The 26255-nt window shown below is 36.9% G+C and overlaps 1 protein-coding gene across 1 annotated transcript; it reads right to left on the reverse strand.

Annotated features, from left to right (window-relative positions):
• Positions 1-3596: 3596 nt before the first annotated feature.
• On the reverse strand, positions 3597-10020 carry LOC127413109 (beta-2 adrenergic receptor-like). The gene is made up of 2 exons (XM_051649977.1): positions 9819-10020; positions 3597-8976 (listed from the first exon to the last, which is right to left on the reverse strand). The coding sequence occupies exon 2, from the start codon at positions 8971-8973 to the stop codon at positions 7720-7722; it is 1254 nt and encodes a 417-aa protein (XP_051505937.1). The 5' UTR covers positions 8974-8976; positions 9819-10020; the 3' UTR covers positions 3597-7719.
• Positions 10021-26255: the final 16235 nt, after the last annotated feature.

Consider the following 26255-nt stretch of genomic DNA (forward strand, 5'->3'; position numbering starts at 1 on the left):
TGTGTTCCAAATTGTATATTGACGGAGAAACCTTATGTGTGCCTGTGAGTTTTTAGGGGAGCAAATTGTGCAACAGTTTTATTTGTGGTTGAGAGTCAGGCATGATTTACTAACAGAGACGTGCCGCTTATAGCGTAGCCGGGGCTCAAGTGTAATTGAGGTAAATTATCAGATCAGTTTGGAGAGCACTCATGAATAACAACCACAGGCACTTGTTCAGTGCTGCTAAATCACATTTAATACCAAGACTGTTCTTAAGCTGGTTAAAGTCTTGTGTCCTTATAAAACCTTCTTACGGCAGGATAGACTTTGATTTAGTGCTGAGAGGGTCAGAGAATTTTAGAAAACATACAACTGCATATTTGTATTGAGGCTTCTGATGTTTGGTGAGGTAGGGGCTGTTTTGGTGTGACCATCTGTGTTTTTCTCTTCCTCTGTTTTGAAGGCTCACACGTTTGGTATTTAACATCGTAGGCACATGTTTTTCCCAGATGTGAACCTCTGGAATTTCCACTGATCCTCTGGAACATCTCCATATCTACATTTCAACCTCAATTAAAAGCTCATGTTTTCTCACTCTTCTTTATTTCTCCCACTGTCTGTTGACCATTATAAAACTAATACTGCTATTAATTTGTGCCCTTCATATGTATACTATGTCTAGTTGACAATCATGGTTATTAATGAAATATTTGTCTTTTTAAAAGTGCTGTTCAGTTTGTAGTCCTAAGACTATTTAGCATTTTCAAGTCATGTGCTCCCTCTGGAATTTCCAATGGGTTTTTAGAATAACTGTTTTCGATTTCATAAGTAAAATACAACATAGTCTCATGAGAATTTCTCACAGTACTAGGTGGTGAATTCACACCAATTCATACGACTTCATTCATATGAAACCGTTTGACTTATACATCAACCAATCACATACACTTCACGAAAACGCATTAGAAACCCGGAAGTGTCACTTTTTGGGTTAGGGGTTAAAGTTACAAAAACGCCACACCAGGAACTACGAAGAAATGAGGTAAGCATCTCTCATTGGTGCGTGTATAGATGAAATTACTCTGTTGTCAACCCGAACGCAAACGCACATCCGGGTTCTTTTGTGCAGCAGATTTCAGTGGTGGATATTGGCAGCACTGCTGTTTTGATAATCTTTTAAGCAATATGCAACGTTATAATGTTTTTTGATGTGAATTAAGGTTATTATAAAGGGATATCTATGGTTTGCAGTGAAGAGATTATGTAGGTTCTTTCTGAATTATTGGAAAGACAAGTTTAACTTAATTTAATATGCCTGTAAGATTATGTTAGATATAACATGTTGATGAATACACATACTCTTACGTTCAACACACTTCTAAAGCCTGAGAAATCTGGCATATGACAAACAGTAAATAATAATGTTTGTCTTCAATATCATCATATTCCATGTTCAAATTTAACAACAACTGTTTTCTATTTAACACTTGTTACTTACTGCATTCAAAATAAATGCAAAGATGTAGCAGTATGACATTATTTCTATTGGTATATCCATTCACAAACAGTAGCCTCTGCGCTGCGATGGGACACTGGGTCCTGTTTTTCCATGGGTTTAGTTAATATAAGATCATCATTAGATGATATTTGGCCTCGTATCCATCACAGTGATTTCAATTTGGAAATTAAAAACATTGGTTTGCGATCAGAGTTTGTGTGATTTCAAAGTGAAAAGTTCAAATCTACCAACAGCAGCTGCAGGGTAGTGGGTCTCATTACAGCAGATGCAATAACATTAACATCTCCAATAATCTTCTTTCAATCCCACAAACAATATTGTTTGAGCATTTTTGTCTCAGTTTAAATGAAGCGCCCATAGACAGCAGTTATTTTCTCCACTGCCAAAAGAACTATCAAGTCATAAATGTTTGTACGAATTAACTCAACAATGAATTGGTACGAAATCGGCACCTCGTACTATTGTGATGAATTCTTGTGAGATTGGTCTGTGCTTAACAGACTTTCACATTTGTTTTACAACATATACCTCTAACATAAATTTTGAAGCAACCATTTTTTAAATTCAAGTTGTAACAAGTTGCTAACTAAGATTTACAACTATCACAAGGATGTGAGTTTATTTACTTGTTGAATCTTACCATCTTTGAAGTCCCTATGTAGCAACTTAGCTTTTCACTTCTTACAATTACATCCTGACCATAAAAAGTTTAAGCTCTTCAAAATTTGATTGAAACTTTGTCTTTTTTAGCACAAATCATAAGGTCTTTCTTACTGTAACATGTGCCTCATGCTTTCCTTCATTTTTCATTTGCTCAGTTTTGGAGAGCATTTGGAAACCACAGCATTTTAGTGATAGTATTGGGCTGAGCAGGTTTACCTTGAATTTCTCTTTAATCATATACATTCATCTATCTATTTCTTGATGCACATTTTCACCATCACTAATGAGGTTGATGGGGAAAACCTTCCCATATTTCCCTCTGGGATTTTTGGTGGAAACATTTATGTATAATTTTCCCTTGTATTAAAAATGATCTTTTCTGCTCTTACCTAAATGTCACACCAGGCATAAAAACCAATCAATCAAGGAAATATTTACCACTGTAACATCAGGAATAACTTTTAATGTGTCTATCATATTGCCCCACTCTTCTTTTATAAAGCACATGGGCGTTCTGCATGGCTTGTGCCAAATGCTCAGACATTTAAATGTCATGTAATTTACTGTATCCAGGCCATACTTCACATGGATATGAGGTGAATGAAAATAAATTATAATGAAATCTAATATAGTAATAAGCCTCTGCTTGCAATGGAAACATTTTAAAATATCATGGTCTATTCCAATCAAATGCTGCAGGCACTCTTTCTCATACTGAAATAGGCATGGGTCTGTTGCAGCTATGTATGCAAAAGTTATTCTTCAGGGGATGTTTTCCATGCAGCACAGATGGACACAAATCATACTTATGGTGATGCACTGATTGATTTATTCTTGGATGGTGAAGCCAATGCCTTCTGATGGCCTACAGTATTGAAAGAGTCTGTTGGGAGCTAAATCTAATATCCTGTGAGCAATGTTAAAACCATGTCAAATTTCTTAACAAAGTTACATAACCACTCATATGCACTCATTGAATGCATTCTTTATGTCTCAGAAATGCATTTGTGTTTACAGCTATGCATAGTAAACACTTTTAAAGGGACAGTTCGCCCAAAATTTTGTTATGATTTACTCAACTTTATGTTATTCCAAATGCAGTCTTAAGCACAATGTAAGTAACTAACAGCTGCAGTCACACGTTACTTTCATTGTATCTTTTTTCATTCTGACTAACATCTCCTTTTGTGTTCCACGGAAGAAAGAAAATCATACAGGTTTATTATCACATGGGGGTGAGTAAACGATATCAGAATTGAATTTTTTGGGTGAACTACCCCTTTAAAGAGCATTTTAGACCCTTTGAAAACTCAAAAGCTGTCATCCACACTGTGATTTATTAATTTGTTTGTTTTTGTTTCACAAACATTCCAAAAATTCATTTGAGCGACTTTCATCCAAACATTTAAAAAAAATCCATCACTCCATGGTGTACATTAAATACATCATTTATTACAGAATACAAATGGAATGACACTTGTATTTCATAAATACCACTGAACAATAAGTATAGTTGAACATACTTCACAAGTTCAACAAAACAGTGATAAATCTTGTGCGAAAGTTGCTCAAAGTAAACATCAAATTGGTACAGTATTATATACAGTACTCATGCCATGAATTAAGCACTCCTAAAAGGCTTTAAAAGGCTAAACAGAGTGTTTATTTGCCTGTGTACTGATATTCAAATTCATGTTTTTTAATCACATCTTAATGCACCAGTGAGGGGCTGACCACACCGTGTCTGTTCGGTGTTTCACAAATGTGAAAAATACCAAACAATGCAAATTTGTAGAGCAAAAAAAAAAAAAAAAAAAAAAAAAAAACCTGTCTATTTCAAAACTGTACTGGTAAACTGTGGTTAATAGGAACACCAAATTTTCCTGTCAGAACTGAAAAACGTATTGTTTCCTTTTCAGCTGTACAGACACATTTAATGGAATAGCTCACCCAAAAATGAAAATTCTCTCATCATTTACTCACCCTTATGCCATTCCGGATGTGTATGACTTTCTTTCTTCAGCAGACCACAAACGAATAATTTCTCAGCTCTTTTGGTCCATACAATGCAAGTGAATGGGTGACAAAATTTAGAAGCTCTAAAAATCATATAGGTCAGCATAAAAGTAATCCATATGACTCCAGTGGTTAAATCCATATCTTCAGAAGCAATTTGATAGGTGTGGGTGAGAAACAGATCAAGATTTTTACAATAAATTCTCCTCCCTGCTCAGTCAATCTCCACTTTAACTTTCACTTTCACATTCTTCTTCTTATGTTCTTGGTGATTCACATCTTCATGAATATGCCACCTATTGGCAGGGAGAAGAATTTCTAGCAATAATTGACTTAAAAATTGATCTGTTTCTCACCCATACCTATCATATCACTTCTGAAGATATGTATTTAACCACTGGAGTCATATGGATTACTTTTATGCTGCCTTTACGTGCTTTTTAGAGTGTCAACATTTTGGCACCCATTAACTTGCATTGTATGGACACACAGAGCTGAAATATTCTTCTAAAAATCTTAATTTGTGTTCTGCAGAAGAAAGAAAGTCATACACATCTGGGATGGCATGAGGGTGAGTAAATAAGAATTTTTATTTTTGGGTGAACTATTCCTTTAAAGGAAAGTCATTTGGTTCATGTTTTGCTGGCCAATACATCAGTCTTGGACATATCTCTGACACCTATTGGTGTGGCAGCAGCATCACAAAAAGCAAAAGTTTTCAGTTAAAGATGCCATTGAAATAACCATCAAAAAACCCTTTATCCCATGATTTATTTATTTTGGAACCAAAAGTGTCCGATCTTCGGGGTTGCCGAGAGGCTACTGCATGTTTAGAAAAGCGTACTACCATACAACTCTTAATATTTCTGCATATATATATTGCAGAATTATTATGAATAGTATGGCAGTATGCTATTCCAAACATAGCCAAAGTGAGTAGTATCCAGCTGGTGATCTCAACATGGCTGCCACCATAGGGATAACTTTTATGTCGAATAAAACACCCTTTGCAAGGCCACTGATATGACTGGAGTCGTCATTTCTTATGTGTGCACACTATTTTAAACATATATGTCAAAAATACCATTACTTTTCTAGGTACGACACATTTATGTATGAAAAAAAAAATTACTCATTGCATCTTTAATGAGCTTTAAAAGTGACATCCTGTGTTGCATCAATGGGATGCATAGCGATCTGATTCAAAAATTTCAGAACATTGTGTAGATTCATGATAATTCATGTCATTTAGCATGCCAATAAACCTAAAACATGTCTAACAGAAAGACATTTATGAATGTAAACACTTTACTTGTTAAAGATAAACGTGTCCACAGAGAATGCAACATTAAAGTTCTAACACAACAGTAAACCACAACGCTACAATCATGGCAAAGATTGCACAAATATTTCTATAAGGACAATTTAGCACAAGATTACAGGTCAAGAGTTTAACATAGGCAATTGAGCTCTCTGCAGAGAACAACTCTCCCAGAAGGGTGCAGTGTTAACAAATCTGTCCAAGCTGTCACATTCACTTTCACATCCTGAACAAAGACATCCATACATGCATACTCTCACTAATAGTGCACTGTCTTCAGAAGACCAGCATAATAATAATAATCCCTATGGTCTTTTAAATATGTTGACATACATTGACAACGCTTGTATTACATTAACAATGCCAAAGCTTAGACAAATTTACAATACATTACATTAAAAGCTAGTTTTAAACTGCACTTTGGTGCAATGCTCCCATAAAACAGCAATATTGCTCCCATAAAACAGAAATAAATGTTTTTTTCCCCATGTAAAGTAACTTATAAAAATGTTTTATAAGCGTTTCATTATGTGCACAACAAACGTTGCTAGAACATGAAACAAGACCACAAAGAAGCCACAAATGTGCCAGAGAGACTTCCTAAAGAACAAAGTTCACAGTTTCGACAGCATAAGCAGGCTGCACAGTAACACGTAGAAAACCACTTGACCTAAATTAATAGTTCACAAACACTGACAAGTATTGAAACCTCATCACCACACTAACACAGTTGTTGATGTGTATGGAACATTAGATTAAACGCCTAGGTCAGAAATTTGAGTTAGTAGGGAACATTAAAATGACTGTGTGCTTATCACAGCATGCATTAGCTGAGCCTATCATTGCTTGCAGATATGAAACAAGATACATCCTAATTTATTTATCTTACTAGATAATGTTTTTTTTTTTTTTTTTTTTTTTTTTTTTTTGGGAGGGAGTCACATAATGTCTTTGATAAACACAGAATCTCAGGGATTTACACAGAGGGTTGTTGGATTTTGCTCAGTTGTACATTCCCAGGGTAAATACTGAGGATCTGGCAGCCTTACGGCCTGCGCCTGCAGAGAGACCCGAAATTACACGAGGCGAATCAAAACAGGCCACCAGAGACCAGTTCTGTGTTATAACCGAGAGATATAGATTTTTGTTTATGCTGTAAAAATACTTCATAAACGGTATAAGACACTAGCATGAAGGAGTTTATATTTTGTGACTTCCATTTAAGGATGCTCAGCTTAAGCAATCGCATGACTGAAAGAATGAACCATATCGTTCTGCAATTTCCTTCAACAGACATATATGACCATGCAAGTTATTTCTCCTATTTATTTTTATTACTGTGGCAAGAGTTGTTGTTTGCATGCTGGGTCATTTTTAACCCAGCCCTTTTGTTCAGATTGTCAACTCATGCCGACACAAAACAAAACATGAAAGAGCTGTGGCAAGTGTAAGATACAATTTTGATGTAAAGGCAGGTTTGTATTGCATTGCAGAGCAGGGATTGTATTGAAACTGAACTATAATTGAAATGACCAGCTTTACAAGAGTGAAAGTAAAAATGTGAAGTGTTTGCCATGGTTTGAGTGAATGACATGGTTTAATATTTAAGAATGCAAAGTAGCAGTTTAAAAAAGTGCTTCAAATAGGCAATACCTATTTTAGTCTGTTAGTCTTAGGAAAGTGGTATTGAAGCAGATCATGAGAATTTCTCAATTCTTAGAAATTGTAGTTCAGCTCCTCAATTGGGCGTGGATTGATTGCCAATAGACAGAGACATCTTGAGAGAGAGGTGGGGCAAATGGAAGTCTCTTTAGTGCTAAACCCCCACCTCAGATATTCATATAGCATTCTTCCCTATCATAGTAGGTCCTGTTCCTCTATTAATATTTTATGTTCAATAAAATCCAAATCAAGAAGCATTTTTAGCATTAATTTATGGTTGTTGTTGTTTTTTTATTTTTGTTGTTGTTATTTTTTCTAATGCCCAAGCTAGCTTTTGCGTGAGCTAACAGGGCCATGACAAAATAAACTGATAGAGCAAGTTAAGGTGAATGAGAAAACAATAGAAAATGAGGTAGATAAAGATTTTGAAAATGCCAGATTTCCACCATGAAACAACCCTTGCACGCATCCACACTCGCCCACTTACCAGAGGAGGCGTAACCTGTCCTTATGTGACATACTAAGAAGTGGAACAAGTCAGGACTTGCAAGGTGAATTATAACACACTCATTATGTTTTTAATGCAGTTCCCATTAGAGTTAGTTTTATCTGCAGTCCCACATCCTTCTTTACCTGAGTTGCTATCAGCTGGGTCACTGTCGTCTGAACTGCCTTTGCTTCGCTCTCTGTGTTGACTTTGCCAGCAATGCCCACTATATTTATATCCATTAGTTGGCCTCACATAAGGGTAGGGTGACCTATTGAGGCATAGGATCTCCATGAAAGCATACCTGAACTCTGCACTCCTACAGTAGATCAATGGATTGAAGGCTGAGTTAGCATAGCCTATCCAGTTTAAAATTGTGGATGACAAGATGATGTTGTCCGTCTTATAGATGTCCACCACTACATTTATTACAAAGAAAGGCAGCCAACACAGTGTGAAGATGCCCATGATGATGCCCAATGTCTTCAAAGCCTTATGTTCTTTCAAGCAGAACTTAGGCTTCTTGATGTTCCTCATGTCACATTGGCCGCTTACGACCCCTCCACTGCTTGTCACCTCCTGCTTTTTCCTATTGTTTTTCTGAGCATGGAATCGGCCCTCACTTTTGTCAATCTTCTTCAGCTGCTTTCTTGCCTCCTGGAATACACGGCTGTAGACGAAAACCATAATAATCAATGGGATGTAGAAGGAAATTATGGAGGAAGTGATGGCATAGGGAGTGTTAGTGTGGAATTCACAGCAGTAAACATTTTTCCTGCAATTTTCCGCTTCTTGACCCTCAGATTCCCAGATATTTGTATGGATTGGTAGGTAAGAAATGAGCCCAGCGATGACCCACACCAGCAGCACCACAATGCGCGCTCTGCACTTGGTCAGCATGGACTGGTAGCGGAAGGGTGACGTGATAGCAAGGTAGCGATCCAGAGCGATGACACAGAGTGTCTCAATACTGGCTGTGACGCACAGAACATCGGTGGCTGTCCAGAACTTACACCAGAATTTGCCAAAGTGCCACTTTTTCAGGATTATGTTAAGGGCACCGAAGGGCACTACCACCAATCCCATGACCAGATCAGCACATGCAAGTGATGTAATGAAGCAGTTAGTGACGTTCTGGAGTCTTTGGAAGCGGGCGATAGCTGTAATCACCAACACATTGCCGAAGACGATGGCCAGGACCAGTATGGACATGACAATGCCCAGCAGCACCATCTGTACATCATTGCTGGCATAGGAGATGGGCGCAGAAATGTTAAAACCCTCTGAGATGTTATGATGTTCTGGTGCCTGTGTACTTCCCATGATCTGACAGAAGAGATCCAGAATGAAAAATAGAAATATGCTTAATTTGTGTGAAATGTGCTAAATTAGTTCAAAATTGGTGCAAAAGCAAACATACATTGCAAAAAGTGTATTTCTACTTGATCTTTTCCTTTAAAAAAAAAAAAAAAAATAGTTTTGTTGGAGTAACCCAATGTACCCAGTGTATAAAAAAAGCTACAAAATGTACTTCATGTGGTAATGTCTAAATTAACTGGTTTGATTCAAGTCGGAAATATTATTTAACAACCTGAATACATTAGGTTACACTACAAAAAGGATTTTGTGGATTAGATCAGGTAGAACTAGCTCCATAAGGTTGCAGATTACCATTTTGTGCGGCGAGCCATGTTGATTCAGTCATGTTATATAATATTTTTGAAAAAAGTGGTAACCTACAACTGGATGTATTGCTTCTTGATCTAACCCAATAAAATAGTTTTATCGTTTAACCTAAATTGTCAGGTTGATTTAGTCATATGAAATAAAACAATTAAATTTAATAAAACCAGTTTATTTAGATGTTAATACCCAAAGCACATTTTGTAGGATACCTGACATTTTTCCCTCCCAGTGTACACCATAAAGGTGAATACAGAAAATGTGTACAAAAGTGACTTGAATATAACCAGATATTGGATGAAACCACACAAAGCACATTTTAGGTTATTTGACAAAACATTATTACAGAGTAGAACACATAATGTGTTTTGTGCATTCATTTTTATACCATTTTTAAATGCAAACAATAACAGTAAGCAAACACTGTGTTAGTGTGCACACATGCATTACGTTTTTAAAAATATCTAAACATTTTATGTACAAACCTCCAAAAGACTCCCCACTTCACTCCTCCCATACAAAGTCGAATTACTTTTTCTTAGGTCTGTAGGGTTGTTACGAATAAGTAGATGCCCCCTTCATTATGTCTGTCTTTTGCATGCTCTGTCTTTCTCTCTGTTTTACTCTTTCTTCCTTGTTGTCACTACAGCACTTTTCTCAATCTCTCACACAGTCACTCTGCTTAGCTGTATTACATTGAATGTGGCTCCCAGGCTATTTCTCGGAGCCCTTATAACATTCTGTGATGACATCACAACAGACTTCCAGCCAATGAGCTGTCTAGCCAGAAGAGTGAGGTGAAGGCTGAACTGCATTTATGCTGCCTGCTATACAGGACTAACTACACTTTTCTGTTTTTCTTTTTCTTTTTACAAAATATTCTAGACAACACAATACGATGCATTTTGGAATGTTTAACCATATCTACACTTATACAGCACATAAGTTTTGCCTGCATATGCAAATTACATATAGCACTCATACATATCATTTAACCTATAGGCTAAAGTTGTGTAAGTCCATGATTTAGAGATGAAATTCTCTGTACGTCTTTTCTTTTGGGAAACAATGCCCTTATCATGTTCAGAGTTATTGGCTTTGCTGTTTCCAATGGGTCAGACCAGCTAAGCAGGTCTGGACAGCCCTTATACGCTAGTGAGAGTAAACAATCTAAATGCAGATTACTGATGTGTGTGTGGACAGACTCACCTGAAATATCTTGTTATCTTTGATCTTTCAGTCATAAACCTCACATTCTTAAAAATACCAATACAATTGCAATCTTTGTAGGTAAGGAAATGTACAGGTCGGTTTCATGATGAAAACGTTGCCATAGCGACTTTATGGCTGCATCATCAACATGATATTGTCATGCCATTCTCACCTCGGTTCGGACGATTCCGTCACAGGCTCGACCTCACTGAGGTCAAAGTATCGTAACGCTTGTTGAGGCAGCAAATTTGAATGTGTTGTTGAGTGTGGATCGAGATCTAAGTTTTACGGTGGATGGGAATGCTGATTGTTGCTGAAAGACTTAAAGATGGATCTGTTCTTCACCAAAGCGATCACACGGTATTGGAAAGTCTGGAGTACAGCACACAAATAGCATAGATTATTTTTATTATTATTTTTATAGTGCTTTTCTCATTTTTTGAGCTACAACTTAGACATTCTGAGTTATACTCTGTCCCACGGCCAACAAAACAATGAGCAAATCAGCAATACAAAAATAAAGCAATGAGTAAATGATGAAAGAATTTTAAAATCATTTAATATTAAAATGTAGCATTGTGTAAAGCAATTGAATGCTCCGAAATGAGTTGAATACGGCATCAAAGTAACATTTAATATATGGACCAAGGGTGAAATTTTAATGGTGCAGGCAGAAAGTCCCCCCAGCAACGTTTGGTCATGAGAGCTTGTTGAAAGGTAAAGTAGGAGGTCGGAGATTAAGGTTACATTCTTCATTTAACTAACCTAACTGAAGGTGAATCTTGCAGTCTCCTTTTGTTTAGAAAGACACAGGATCAAGATAACATAGTATCTAATTACAAAGAACAGGTTAGGGTGTAGAGTTTGATTATGAATTAAAGGTAGCAGATGGTTATTGGGTGCTTTTGAAGAGAAGGAGATGGGTTGAAGGAGGAGTGGGTATGTGACACATAAATGAGATTATAGTTATTTCAGGGAGGAGCACTTCCTTGTAAGCACATGATTACCACCTGTGAGTTGCAGTAGAATAAGTGTAGGAACAAGATTTTATTTTAAGATTGTATAAAGAAGCTTCCAAAAAGTATGAGTATGAATTTATCAAATATATCTATGAAAAATAACTTCACGATTATTTCTTGAGGATTTTGTTGGCTAAGCAACTGAACAGTGAGATTGGCATTTTAGAATATATTCACATAGATTCATAGGGAAACATCACAATGGTGTTTTTTTTTTTTTTTTTTTTTGCTTTAATCAAGACTTCAGTTTTTTTGGAAGCTTTGGTGTAGGCAGTTCCTGAAAAACTCACTACAAAAAGCGGCTTTTTTTGTCAGAAACTCACAAAGTCAAACATTTTCTATGCAAAATCAAATATAAAGACTTCAGGCTATTTCTACTGTAGTTGTGGATTTAAAAGCGTTCAAGCCTTTTAAAACTTAAAGGAATATTCTGGGTTCAATACAAGTTAAGCTCAATCGACAGCATTTGTTGCATAATGTTGATTACCACAAAAAATTATTTTGCCTTGTCTCTCCTTTTCTTTAAAAAAAAAAAAAAAAAGAAAAAAAAGAAAAATCAAGGTTACAGTGAGGCACTTGCCACAAATGCTGTTGATTGGGCTTAACTTGTATTGAACCTGGAATATTCCTTAAAAAATTTGTATCATAATTGTTAAGGGTCCAGTCTGGACTGGTACCCAAAATTTGGAGGTAGTGGTGATCTGTTTAGTTTCTCCAGGTCTTTTTAAAAGACAAGATAACTTACCCTAATGCCTTTAGGTATTTGAATCCTGCAAAATGAACTAGGCCATCTTAAATCATATAGAAACAACCAGGAACAAAATGTTTCTTTTCAAGATGGACAGACCAATTATGCCATGCATGTCCAAGAGCAGACATGAAACAAACTATTTTGCATATCAAATTTTGTGCCTACAGGTTCAGACATATCTGTGAACACAGTAAACACACACACAAATTACTGTCATTTTGTTTTGTTTTTTACATATATTTGCCAGTTCCTTGTTTTATAGATCTGTAATCTGTATTCAAAGTTTCTGAGATGTTACATAAATCCACACGCAGGGAAATACTTTGCCAATTTAACTAAAGAATTACTGTCAAACTTAAGTTATTAAGTTAATGAAGGCTCATTTAATATAATAAGTTAATATAATAATATAATAAATAAAAGGACAGTAACACTTTAAAATAAGGTTCTGTTTGTTAACATCAATGCATAAGGTATCGTGAACTGTATTTGAACAATGAACAATATTTTTATGAACTTATTTTAACCATGGGTAGTGTTCATTGATAGAAAAACTATTGTTCATTGTTAGTTCATATTTCATTCATTAAAATGAAAAATACAACTTTTTAAATCTGAAAATAAATAAATAAATAATAATATTAGTAAATGTTGAAATTAACATAAAACTGATCAGCAACAGGCTAATATTCTGCTCTGGACCCCACTAAATTAAACAAAGCACATTATGTATATTTAGGCAATGATTAAGGCAAAACATATGAATTGTGGAAAGTGTGACACAAATTAAATGTATGTCATTCATATATCATTTATGAACATAGGACAAATTGTTACATACAGTGCATTCAGAAAGTATTCAGACCCCTTCATTTTTTTCACATTTTGTTATGTTGCAGCCTTATGCTAAAATGCTTTAAATTATTTTATTTTTCACATTAATCTACACTCCATACCCCATAATGACAAAGCAAAATACTGAATTTTGATAACTTTGCAAATGTATTAAAAAGAAAAAACTGAAATATCACATTGTTCAGACCCTTAACTCAGTACTTAGTTGAAGCACATTTGGCAGCAATTACAGCCTTAAGTATTTTGGGGTATGATGCGACAAGCTTTGCACTCCTGGATTTGGGGATTTTCTGCAATTCTTCTCTACAGATCCTTTCAAGCTCTGTCAGGTTGGATGGGGACCGTCAGTGAGCAGCATCATTTTCCTGTTGGAAGGTGAACCTTTGGCCCAGTCTGAGGTCCTGAGCACTCTGGACCAGGTTTTTATTAAGGATATCTCTATATTTTGCTGCATTCAGCTTTCCTTCAATCCTGACCAGTCCCCCAGTCCCTGTCTCTGAAAAACACCCCCGTAGCATGGTGCTACCAACACCATGCTTCACTGCCTGGTTTCCTCCAGACACGATGCTTAGAATTGAGGCCAAACAGCTCAATATTCATTTCATCAGACCAGAGAATCTTGTTTCTCACAGTCTGAGAGTCCTTTAGGTGCTTTTATATGTGTCTTGCACTGAGGAGGGGCTTTCGTCTGGCCACTCTGCCATAAAGCCCAGGTTGGTGGAGTGTTGCAATGATGGTTGTCCTTCTGCAAGTTTCTCCCATCTCCACACATGATCTGTGGAGCTCAACCAGAGTGACCATTGGGTTCTTGTTCACCAATCTTACCAAGGCCCTTCTCCCCCGATTGCTCAGTTTGGCAGGGCAGACAGCTCTAGGAAGAGTCCTGGTTGTTCCAAACTTCTTCCATTTAAGAATTATGGGGGCTATTGTGTTATTTTTGTAGCCTTCCCCATATCTGTGCCTCGACACAGTCCTGTCTCTGAGCTCTGCAGCCAGTTCCTTTGACCTTATGGCTTGGTTTTTGCTCTGATTAGTGTTTTCAGCTGTGAGACGTTATATAGACAGGTGTGTGCCTTTCCAAATCATGTTCAATCAATTGAACTTTCCACAGGTGGACTCCAAGCAAAGTGTAGAAACATCTCAAAGATGATCGAGAGAAATGTGATGCACCTGCGCTAAATTTCAAATGTCATAGCAAAGGGTCTGAATACTTAAGTCAATGTGATATTTCAGTTTTTTCTTTCTAATTAATTTTCAGTTATCAAAAATCTATTTTTTGCTTTGTCATTATGGGGTATGGAGTGTAGATTGATGTGAAAAAAATAAATAATTTAAAGCATTTTAGCATAAGGCTGCAACATTCACAGATAAAGCTGTAAGTCTATATGTTGTGAATTTTCTGGAAACAATGCCCTTATATTAATACTGTTGACTTTTCTTCCTATTGTTCGTATTATTTGTTGAAGAGAGTAAACTTACAAAATCTTAGTGCTGAATATTGATGTGCATGTGGACAGATTCATTGGAATGAACTGTTTAATTTCTTTTATTATTATTATTTCTTTGATCTCCCAGACATAAAAGAATTCTAACACCCCCATCATAAGGAAAGCCAAATTCTATCTGCCAAAGTTACAAAGGGCACTGGTGAAAAATGCATAGCGGCCATCTAGAATGTGCTCTATGGAGACATGGCCACCAGTGAATTCTGTAGTGGGAGTTGTGGTTTTAAAGTTGTGTGTAATTGGCACTGTAGCTTGGTTTGTATTGGCTCAATATCACAGAGTCTGTGTCTCATTGTAAGCATGTATATCCTGGCCCTTTGAGTGTGGGAGCTCAAGGAGAGGAGGGGCTTATGGATATGTCCTAGACGAGGGAGGTTTATAAGACAGATACAATGTCCACAGATCTCCTGTTTGCTCCATTTGCAGGTTGGGAGCGCTCTGTTTTCCTGGAGTCTATTGTTCGATCAGCTTCAGTTTTTTTTTTGTTTTAATTTCCAACAGCTAATGTCCCATAATAAATCAACAATAATAAATTAACTTCATAATTCATCACATTTGGCTCACCTTGCTTAAACACTGCCAGCTATGTTTCTTTGCTCAACCTGGGGTGCATTTCCTCAAAGGCATCGTTAGCCAACTATGGTCGCAAGTTCAATCGTTAGCAACATAGTTTAATAATTTGTTTTTTCCCGAAACCATAGTTCCAACGAACGTTCGCAAACAGCATCTCCACCTGTGGTTAGAAACATAGATTCTTATTTGCTGTGTGGACATAATTTCACTTCGCTGAGGCTTCTATATCTTTTGTTCCATAATATATATATATATATATATATATATATATATATATATATATATATACACAGTTGTGCTCAAAAGTTTGCATACTCTGGCAGAAATTGTGAAATTTTGGCATTGATTTTGAAAATATGACTGATCATGCAAAAAGTCTTTTATTTAAGGATAGTGATCATACTGTATGAAGCCATTTATTATCACATAGTTGTTTGGATCCTTTTTAAATCATTGATCAAAAGTTTACACACCCTTGAATGTTTGGCCTTGTTACAGACACACAAGGTGACACACAGGTTTAAATTGCAATTGAATATTAATTTCCCACACTGTGGCTTTTTAAATTGCAATTAGTGTCTGTGTATAAATAGTCAATGAGTTTGTTATCTCTCACGTGGATGCACTGAGCAGGCTAGATACTGAGCCATGGGGAGCAGAAAAGAACTGTCAAAAGACCTGTGTAACAAGGTAATGGAACTTTATAAAGATGGAAAAGGATATAAAAAGATATCCAAAGCCTTGAAAATGCCAGTCAGTACTGTTCAATCACTTATTAAGAAGTGGAAAATTCGGGGATCTCTTGATACCAAGCCAAGGTCAGGTAGACCAAGAAAGATTTCAGCCACAACTGCCAGAAGAATTGTTCAGGATACAAAGAAAAACCCACAGGTAACCTCAGGAGAAATACAGGCTGCTCTGGAAAAAGACAGTGTGGTTGTTTCAAAGGAGCACAATACAACGATACTTGAACAAAAATGAGCTGCATGGTCGAGTTGCCAGAAAGAAGCCTTTACTGCACCAATGCCACAAAAAAGCCCAGTTACAATATGCCCAACACCTTGACATGCCTCACAGCTTCTGGCACACTGTAATTTGGAGTGACTAGACCAAAATAGAGCTTTATGGTCACAACCATAAGCACTATGTTTGGAGAGGGGTCAACAAGGCCTATAGTGAAAAGAATACCATCCCCACTGTGAAGCATGGTGGTGGCTCACTGATGTTTTGGGGGTGGGTCAGCTCTAAAGGCACGGGGAATCTTGTGAGAACTGATGGCAAGATGAATGCAGCATGTTATCAGAAAATACTGGCAGAGAATTTGCATTCTTCTGCAAGAAAGCTGCGCATTGGACGCTCTTGGACTTTCCAGCACGACAATGACCCTAAGCACAAGGCCAAGTTGACCCTCCAGTGGCTACAGCAAAAAAAGGTGAAGGTTCTGGAGTGGCCATCAGTCTCCTGACCCTAATATCATCGAGCCACTCTGGGGAGATCTCAAACGTGCGGTTCATGCAAGACGACCAAAGACTTTGCATGACCTGGAGGCATTTTGCCAAGACGAATGGGCAGCTATACCACCTGCAAGAATTTGGGGCCTCATAGACAACTATTACAAAAGACTGCATGCTGTCATTGATGCTAAAGGGGGCAATACACAGTATTAAGAACTAAGGGTATGCAAACTTTTGAACAGGGGTCATTTCATTTTTTTCTTTGTTGCCATGTGTTGTTTTATGATTGTGCCTGTTTTTATGATGATCTGTTATAACCTACAGTTGAATATGAATTCCATAAAAAATAAAAGAAATGTGTTTTTCCTGCTCACTCATGTTTTCTTTAAAAATGGTACATATATTACCAATTCCCCAAGGGTATGCAATGATATATATATATATATATATATATATATATATATCATTCTGTCAACAATTTGTTTACATGCACGTAAGAAAACGGCTTATTCCGGGGTTTTGCGTTGTTATGAATCTGTGACGAGGAGGAGGGCATGACCGGGTCGTGATGGAGCAAGGCCGGCGCTGAATCAGCTGATCAACAGGAGAGCGAGTTAAAGGACAGCTGAAGACGCCAGTTCGAGAGAGAGAGACGCACGCGGCCGTGTTGTGTGTGTCTGTTTGTCTTATGATTTATGTTTGTTTTATGATGAGTTTTGCATTAAAACTTTATGTTGACTGTTCAGCTGGATCCTGCCTCCTCCTTGCCCATCCTTGAACTGTTACAAAACGTCACGTAAACATGAATGCAGTCGTTTAAGGGATTAAAGGCTGTTAAAAGAAAGCGCTTTATCACACATTGTTTCTGTTGGAGAACATGGCTTATGTGTTAATGTTAACGCATAAGTGAAGTTCTTATATGTTTTTAAAGAATGTGCATGTGCCCATTCTATATATGAATGAAATAAGTGTTTTGAGATATCTCAACGGTCTCTGGGCCGCTGTCCTGATGCTTTCTGCATGTCAATCATTTTGGACATTCTCATATCATTGTAGTTGCAGCAAAATATTGTGGCTTAATGTAATTTTTATGCCATGTATTTCATAACAGTTGTCAACTGAGGGCGCTATTTTGCTACTCTTGAGTTTTACAACCATGGGATGATGTGTTCTGCTCGGTGTCGGTCACAATGGTGTTTTTGATATGCAAGGTTTTGGAAAGAGGGGGCGTGGCTCATTCAACGGCTCAGTTGGGAAATTCCAGAATGGCAAAAATCGCTTACAGCACATTTTTTAAAGGGAAACCCTACTACTGCAGCACAATGTATCTTTTGCATTTACATAGCGCACGCCGCTTTTGTTTTTTCAGCAGCTTGCGCGCATTAAACAGCTTTCTGGTGTACGAGTAAATTACCTTTTTATAATTTTGTATTCACTGAAATTTTTACTCCACCCCCTGCATAACATAATTAACAACTATACGTTAACAGCAATATGTTGTTGAACCAATGTGGTTCGAATTATGTATGTGTGACATAGTTACCATGGTTTCGGGAATCAGTCATGACTAGCTAGTTAATTTCTCCAATGATGCATCGTACTATGGTGGTTAAGCAGTGAGTTACATCATTGTACGGGAAACCCCTGATTGAAAGATTGTTGTATTCCACCAAACTGAACAGAGTGCATCAACATCAACTTGTTATCAGATTGTTCCATTTTTTTAATCAACAACCCACCTTCAGTTCGACAAGATCCTGCAGACCTGATTTATCATTCTGCTGTTAAAACTTAGTCTCATATGAATTTCTTACTCATCCAGATTTATCAGCACCATGCAGGGTGATGGAGTGTTTGTAGATAAGAGGAGAAAGATTATTTATAAAGATAAATAATAAATAATATATATATATATATACGTAATCTGCAGAATTACCCATCTAAGCACATTTATTCAGTATCACTCACTGCTTGTGTGAAAACTTTGAGTGCGTTCCAGTCACCCGAAAGTGCCCTGTAAAGTGGACTTCTTAGGATTTGTTCATCTTAAGTGAGATTGCAAATCGAAGGGAGCATATAAGTTCAGTTGGTAGAGCAAATGCAAATGGCATAGGGAACAAGTGTACACTGGTATGTCACTTTTACATTTCTTTCCATAATGGGACATGTGAAACTTACAACTGACTTTATCACGTTGTATGGAATCGGGTTTGACATTTATAGTTATGACATTATCTCCAGAGCTTAACTGTATGTACAATACCTGTAAGGCCCTCAAACCTTTATATGAGGGCTCACGTGATATTGAGGATACATTCAAGGACATGTCTGTACTGTATGCATTGTCTGTTCAAAGTGGACAAGGCATTCCAAGGAAGCTTCGCCCCTGGCCCTTAATAACGACCAGTGGGTGGAGACTGGGCAGGAATTGAACATTTCTGGGGTCATATATATGTGTGTAGAATTGAATGAGAGAATGATGTCACAGACATGAAATGTGAGACACATTTTATACCATGAATTAGACAAACAGATAGAGAGAGAGAGATAAAGTTAGAGACTTGGGAAGCGTGGCTGTATGCATGAAAGTGGGAGCTGGGCAGCATGCCAAGATGAGAACAGTGATGGACCAAAGTAGGAAACGAAAAGAGAGAGTCCGAGATAGAGGCAGTATAAACAAGTGTGAGGTGTTGCAGAGTTGCCCTACTTTCTATCACAGTTGTTGAGAGATATATTTGTGTAAATCTGCTAATGTAGCAGACACATGGTCAAGCCATTTCCTCCTCCATTCTCTGAGGATACCTGGGAAATATCCGCTCTTGGATATGAGTTGGAACACTTGTTCCTTCTCTGTATACATTCATATTTGCAAGATAAAAATCAGGCTAGTTTTCTAAACTATATTTGGATAATGTATCATTTCCGGTAAGGTAATTACACTGGTAAAGTTAAACAACACAGTTACTCTGCAATGGATAATAGATTCATTGTATAAAATGTGTCCTCTACCAAGTGTTCTATGTTACATGCAAAATTTCTTTTGTACTTTATCATTTATTTCATTGTGTGTCTTGCATAATGCAATGGACTGTTTATAATGCGGCCCCAAAAAGTATTTGGACACTTTTGAAAATGTATGAATTTCAGTCAGTTCCCCTCAAGTTCACACAGGTTAACTATGAACATGTTCCACAAAGTTTGACAACTAGAAAGTGTACATATAAATTTTGCCATAGTTTTAAATAATATATCTATTGTTTTTTTATTTGATTTAATAACACACTTTATTTCTTTTAAATAAATGCCACTGGGTTTTAGAATTTGTTATATAAATACCTTTGTTTGCAAAGATGTGTATTGTGCAGACAGTTTTTCAAAAAATTCTTGAAACAGTTCTTCAGGCAATGAACACCTTGTAATGGCTGGGCGTTTCTACATGGAGGATTAACGAGTCAACAAACTCCACCTGTAGTTAGCCTTGTTTTTTTTTTTTTTTTTTTATAAATGTTTAAAAAAAATAAAAATCCGGTAACATTTTACAATAATGTTGCATTCATTAACGTCAGTTAACAACATTAGTTAACATGAACTAACAATGAAAAATACTTTTACAGCATTTATTAATCTTGGTTAATGTTAATTTTAACATATAATAATTCAATTTTATAATTAAAAGTTGTATATTTTGTATGTATATTGTATTTACATTTATAAACATTAACCAAGATTAATAAATGCTGTAAAAATATATTGTTTATTGCTAGTTAATTATTAAAAAATGCATTTATTAATGTTAACAAATAGAACCGTATTGTAAAGTTTTCCCTTTTTTTTTTCTAAAATATTGAGATTTTTTGTTTTTGCAATTGAACACTCTAAATGTTTAAAGGGGTCATGACATGAGGAATCAAATTTTCCTTGATCTTTTGACATATAAGTGGTCATTGTATTATAAAAACATACAGTAAGTTTCAGAAATGAGAACGTCCTGCTTAATAGAAAAAGAGCATTTATTTAAACAAAGCTGCAAAAACAGCTCGTTTGAGAAGGGTATATCTGCAGGCATTACTCCAAAAAGGGGCGTGAGCTCCAAATCGCCATTGAAGATATAGGGAGCCCCTAACCTAAGCATTTCTCTAACCTTAACCATGAGTGGATGTGACACCCCCTTTTGGAGTTGGTACAACCCCCCTTTGGAGTAACCCCGCCCTCTTCTGGAGATTCTGCCCCCATTTGGAGGTCTCCGGCATGCAGCTATACCTACTTGGCTCGTTTGGAATTTGTGGAACTTATGACATCACAAGGACCAAATACATCTGCATATGCAATGCCTGTTTTTCCGTCATTGCACCCTTGGCCCCGCTCACTGGCACTCAGTCACACAGGTGAAGAGGAGATGGGCCTGTCATGGGAGATTCATCCAAAGTGGACTTACACTGGACACCTTCATGTGCCTGTCTGGATTTAAATGTTTTTCTACATAAACGTGCACTAGACAAATCTCGCGGCACTTTTAATAGATGCAATGTCAAGTTATAACTCTAAAAATGATCCCCCAATGTGTTTCATTCAGCTGCGGTGTCTTGCTGTTGTGCTGTTTGGAAGGCGTCCAGGGGTGCAAAAGCATTGTTAGCCAACTACGGTCATAAGTTCCATCGTTACCAACATATACTTCAACGATTTGGTGTTTTCCGAAACCGTAGTTCCAACGAACATCCGCAAACAGCATCGTAACGTTGTGTAGTTTGAATTACAGCTCTCCACCTGTGGTTCAAAGCATAGTTTCTTGTTAGTTTGCTATGTGGACATGATTTGACTTTGCTGAGGCTTCTATGTATTTGATTCCATATATATCTTTCATTCTGTCAAGACTATAGCCCTATTCGGATGGCAATTATTTTACATGGGGACATGTGGTAATTCCAGCATTTACAGGGGGTAGTCAGTGATTTTATTGCCGTCTGAATCTGAAATGTTGGTGTTTTTCTCCCACCTCCCGCAAGAAAATTCCTGGCCAAATTACCTACTGTTTTTTGACAAACACCAAGGTCGTGTGGTAATTTAATTACCGTCCGAATCCACATCTCTGAGTTTATAATCCAATAGCCATTTTGGAAATCCTTTTTGACCACTACTAAGTAGTGCCGTACGTTTGCGCTGCGTGTGGTAACAACTCTGGCAGTAATGGACAGTTGTGAATGTTAAGGGATTGTGTAACAGAAATTTTTGAAATAATTCACAATAATAATATTATGTCGCTGCTCCACCACAGTGAGTGGGAACTCTTAAGTAGAAAGGAAAGAAAAATGAGAGCCAGATCAAGTAAACTTTTGAAATGGTCCATTATTATGGCAGCAATGTAATAAAATTGTAATATATCACATTTTAATGTAGAAACGCTTTCTAAATACATTTACACATAGGACTTGCATGACTACTCATTTATGCGGGTCGAGTAGTCCCAGAAAAGTTGCCGGGTTATTTAAAGGTTTCATTTCCACCTCCATTTTTTTAAACACAACAATTCCAAATGATATCCATCGTTTTGACAGATAAAACATAAGAATCCCATTTTTATCATAGCTCCTCAAATTTAATTTTAACTTTACTGTCCTTGATTCTATATCTCCTTGCGTGCGCTTAGGAAAGAGTGCTCAAGCGGCACAACTGAGGTGATGCTGGTGACAAAACATGCGTACCCCCATTGACAGATTTATTTGGCTGCGTTGATAAACAGTCTTGTCCCTACAGGGACAAAATTTCACATTTTGGCTTGTGCTGTATGTGAAAATGTACAGTGTAAATATCCGCAGCGCTTTGCAGCGTGGTTCCCTAATGCTTTAAAAAAATTATTTTCACTTTAGCATAATTCCAAACATATTTAAATACAAATACAGATGACACAGTTTGTGGATTGATGAATTGTCCATATAACAAGCGCAACTGCAATCATGTGATCGACAAAAAGTCTCGCTCGTTCCCTGTGATTTAATGTACTTTTACAGATGTCACCCTGAGAAACAACTGCCATCCGAATAGGGCTTTTGACCATGTTTACATGCATTTAAGAAAACGATTTATTCCAAGGTTTTTAAGAAAGCTGCATTCTGAAACATCACGTAAAGGGGGATTACGGGATTATAGGTGAAAGTGCTTTATCACGCACGGTTTCTATCAGAGAACATGGCTTTTATGTTTTTATGTTAACGCAGAAGTGCCGTTAATATGTTTTTGGAGAGTGCGCATGTGCATATGCGCAAGTGCGTCAGGGGAACACTGGAGTCTAATATAGAGGGAAACCCCACTAATGCAGCGCAATGCATCTGTCACATTACAATGTGCACGCAGCTTTCGTATCTTCAGCAGCTTTCTCGAATTAAACGACTTTCTGGCGTACGTATAAATGAGCTTATTGTCATTTAATATTTGCAGACGTTACATCATTAACAACAGTTCAACCAATGTGGTTCGAATGATGGATGTGCAACATAGTTACTGTAGTTTTGGAAACAGTCATGACTAGCTAGTTAATTTCTCCAACGATGCATCGTACTATGGTGGGTTAGGCAGTGAGTTATGTCGCTGTAGGGGAAACGCACTCCTGGACTGTTTTTGCACCCATCTGTGCTATTTTTAATTGTTAGTCTTTTGTAAACATGTAAACATCTTTGATCTTATTGATGCGTTTCCGCACAACACTTGCGATGTGCGCTGCGTTTTGAGAGTGGTACAAGTACAACTTTTAAAAACACATCTCATTTTGCTGCTGCCACTGACTGGGAGAAACACATGCAGTCATGTGAGTAAACAAACACGGAAGTTTTAAGATTTGAAGACCAGCATCTCCGCTTTTGTAACACTGAGGGAGGTCTCAAGAGCAGGATCTAAACGCAGCGAAACAGTATTTAATCAAAGAAACAAAGTACAGATTAATGGGGTAAACACAGGAGCAAAAGAAACATCCACGATGGGAAAAACACAGGAACAGAGAAAACATCAACGATGGGACCAGGTCAAAGAACAGGAGGTCAAAACACATAACAACTGACAAAGATAAAACAGACATCAGGGCAATATATGCACAAGGATAACGAGGTAAATGAAACACAGGTGAGAAACAATGGGTAACAGCTGGAAGTGATCAGAGCAGGGGATTATGGGAAGTGTAGTCCGGGGGGAACAGATGACAGAGGCAAAACACAGGGCAGACAACAGTGAATCGTAACAGCTTTGGCCTGTTGAAGCTGGTTGAAGCAGCCAATATCACCATGTATTATATTATGTTTGTGTATTCAGAATATTCCAGTGTGAATTGCTTGTGAAACAGTCACAATATGATTCAAGCTTTGCAAAGGAACTGTTATTGAAAGATGGGGCAGTTAAAATTGGACTATTAGATGAAAAACTGTAAGTAACCAATTTTATTCATGAATATTTCATATGTCATGACTGTTTGATAGTTTATGCTGTGCGTGAGTGGACAGTGTGATACATTCAGATGAAATGTGTTGGGTGTACGGTATGTGTTAACCCTGAAATGTAGTTTTAATGTTGTGTGGATTTTGTTAACTTTCTTCGGATTGCATTTCAAATATGCCTGTATTGGAAGGGCTGCATGATGTTAGCCAATCACAACAGTGGGCATTTACATTGAAGTCTTAAAGGGCCAGGCAGCTTAAAACCGAGCATTTCAGACAGAGGGCCAGATACAGGGTGGAAAATTATTATATATGAATAAATTATGACTGTTTGGTGCCCAAAAAAAAAAAAAAAAAAAAAAAAACTTTACTAACATTCTAAGTGGACCTCATGGAATATAATAAAATGATTTAAAAAAAAAAAAAAAGTATGCCAGTTGTTTTGTTTGTTTCACAATATCTAAAGACCTTTTTTTTTTTTTTTTTTTATACCCAATTTGGAATGCCCAATTCCCAGTGCGCTTTTAAGTCCTCGTAGTCGAGTAGTGATTCACCTCAATCCGGGTGGTGGAGGATGAATCCCAGTTGCCTCTGTGTCTGAGACCATCGACCCGTGCATCTTATCACGTGGCTTGTTGAGTGTGTTGCCATAAAGGCATAGCGCATGTGGATGCTTCACGCCATACACTGCAGCAACCACGCTCAACTCACCATGCACCCTACCGAGAACAAACCACATTATAGTGACCACAAGGAGGTTACCCCATGTGACTCTACCCTCCCTTGCAACCGGGCCAATTTGGTTGCTTAGGAGACCTGGCTGGAGTCACTCAGCACGCCCTGGGATTCGAACTAGCAAACTAGCAAACTCCAGGGGTGATAGCCAGCGTCTTTTTACCACTGAGCTACCCAGGCCCCTATCTAAAGACCTTTTGATAAAAAGGCTGATACCTGAAAGTCTAAAATGTAGAAAGTACTAAAAATGTTTTATTAAAACACAATGCTTTAACACACATATAATTAAAAACAATGGTTAAATGAGTCAAAACCTGTGAGTGGAGGTGTAGTCACAATATCATGTGGAATTTAACCCTTAAATTCATGGGTATTTCACCAAACATTATTACATACTTGGGTCTTTAGAGATACGTATCTATCACAACCTATCACATTTTGCATATCTATCACAAATGGATCTACAAAATGCCCAGATAGTATCAAATTTGTAAATAATTTTCAGGACAATTTTAAAATAATAGAATGGAATATATTCTGATATATTTTGATGTTTTGTTTTTCATATATCACAAAGATAATGCAACAAATATAGAACATAATTCATTAATTCCATGCTGAAATTTCATGAGACACAACTGGCTGTCAAACAAATATTGAGCTACACATAAAACATAAGCTACACATAAGCTACACATATTTTCTCAGGCACTTTTTGAGTCTAAATAGATGCACAATTTACATAATCTCAGGAGTACACCCAAATGACAATAGTCAAATCATACTTTTTATGTGTAACACTTGCTATAGTTTACTTCCACATTGCTTTTATGTCAAATCGCAATGTCAGTTGTACTGTAAATCATGTCAATCACTGACACATCAGCGCCACCTTGAGAAAGAAATGGCATAGTATATTATAATTTGTACACGTATGTGAAATACTGATAGCTCACCATTGACAGAAAATAAACGTGATATAGTAATCATTTGTATGAATATAGTACTCATTTGTCTTGTAATAAACAAAGAAATATATACAGTATCATGTGATGGTAAACTTATATAGATATGAAATAATTATAAAAAAAAACAAACAAAAAAAAAAAAACACTATTACACATCTAGGATCTTTAATAACCCTATACAGTTATGGTAATCAAGCAGTTATAATATATATATATATATATATATATATATATATATATATATATATATATATATATATATATATATATATATATTTTTTTTTATTTTTTTTTACTACACTATTCAGAAGAGAAAGGCTGAGAAACTCCAAAGAGGTGTGGGCATAAATCCAGAAAATGGATGAGGTACAGGGGGTGGAATGAGGTCCCAGGTCACTAAAGACCCAAGGTATGCATTGAAGAATTAATGTG

Source organism: Myxocyprinus asiaticus, chromosome 22 (assembly GCF_019703515.2).
Source record: "Myxocyprinus asiaticus isolate MX2 ecotype Aquarium Trade chromosome 22, UBuf_Myxa_2, whole genome shotgun sequence".
NCBI classification, from domain to species: domain Eukaryota; kingdom Metazoa; phylum Chordata; class Actinopteri; order Cypriniformes; family Catostomidae; genus Myxocyprinus; species Myxocyprinus asiaticus.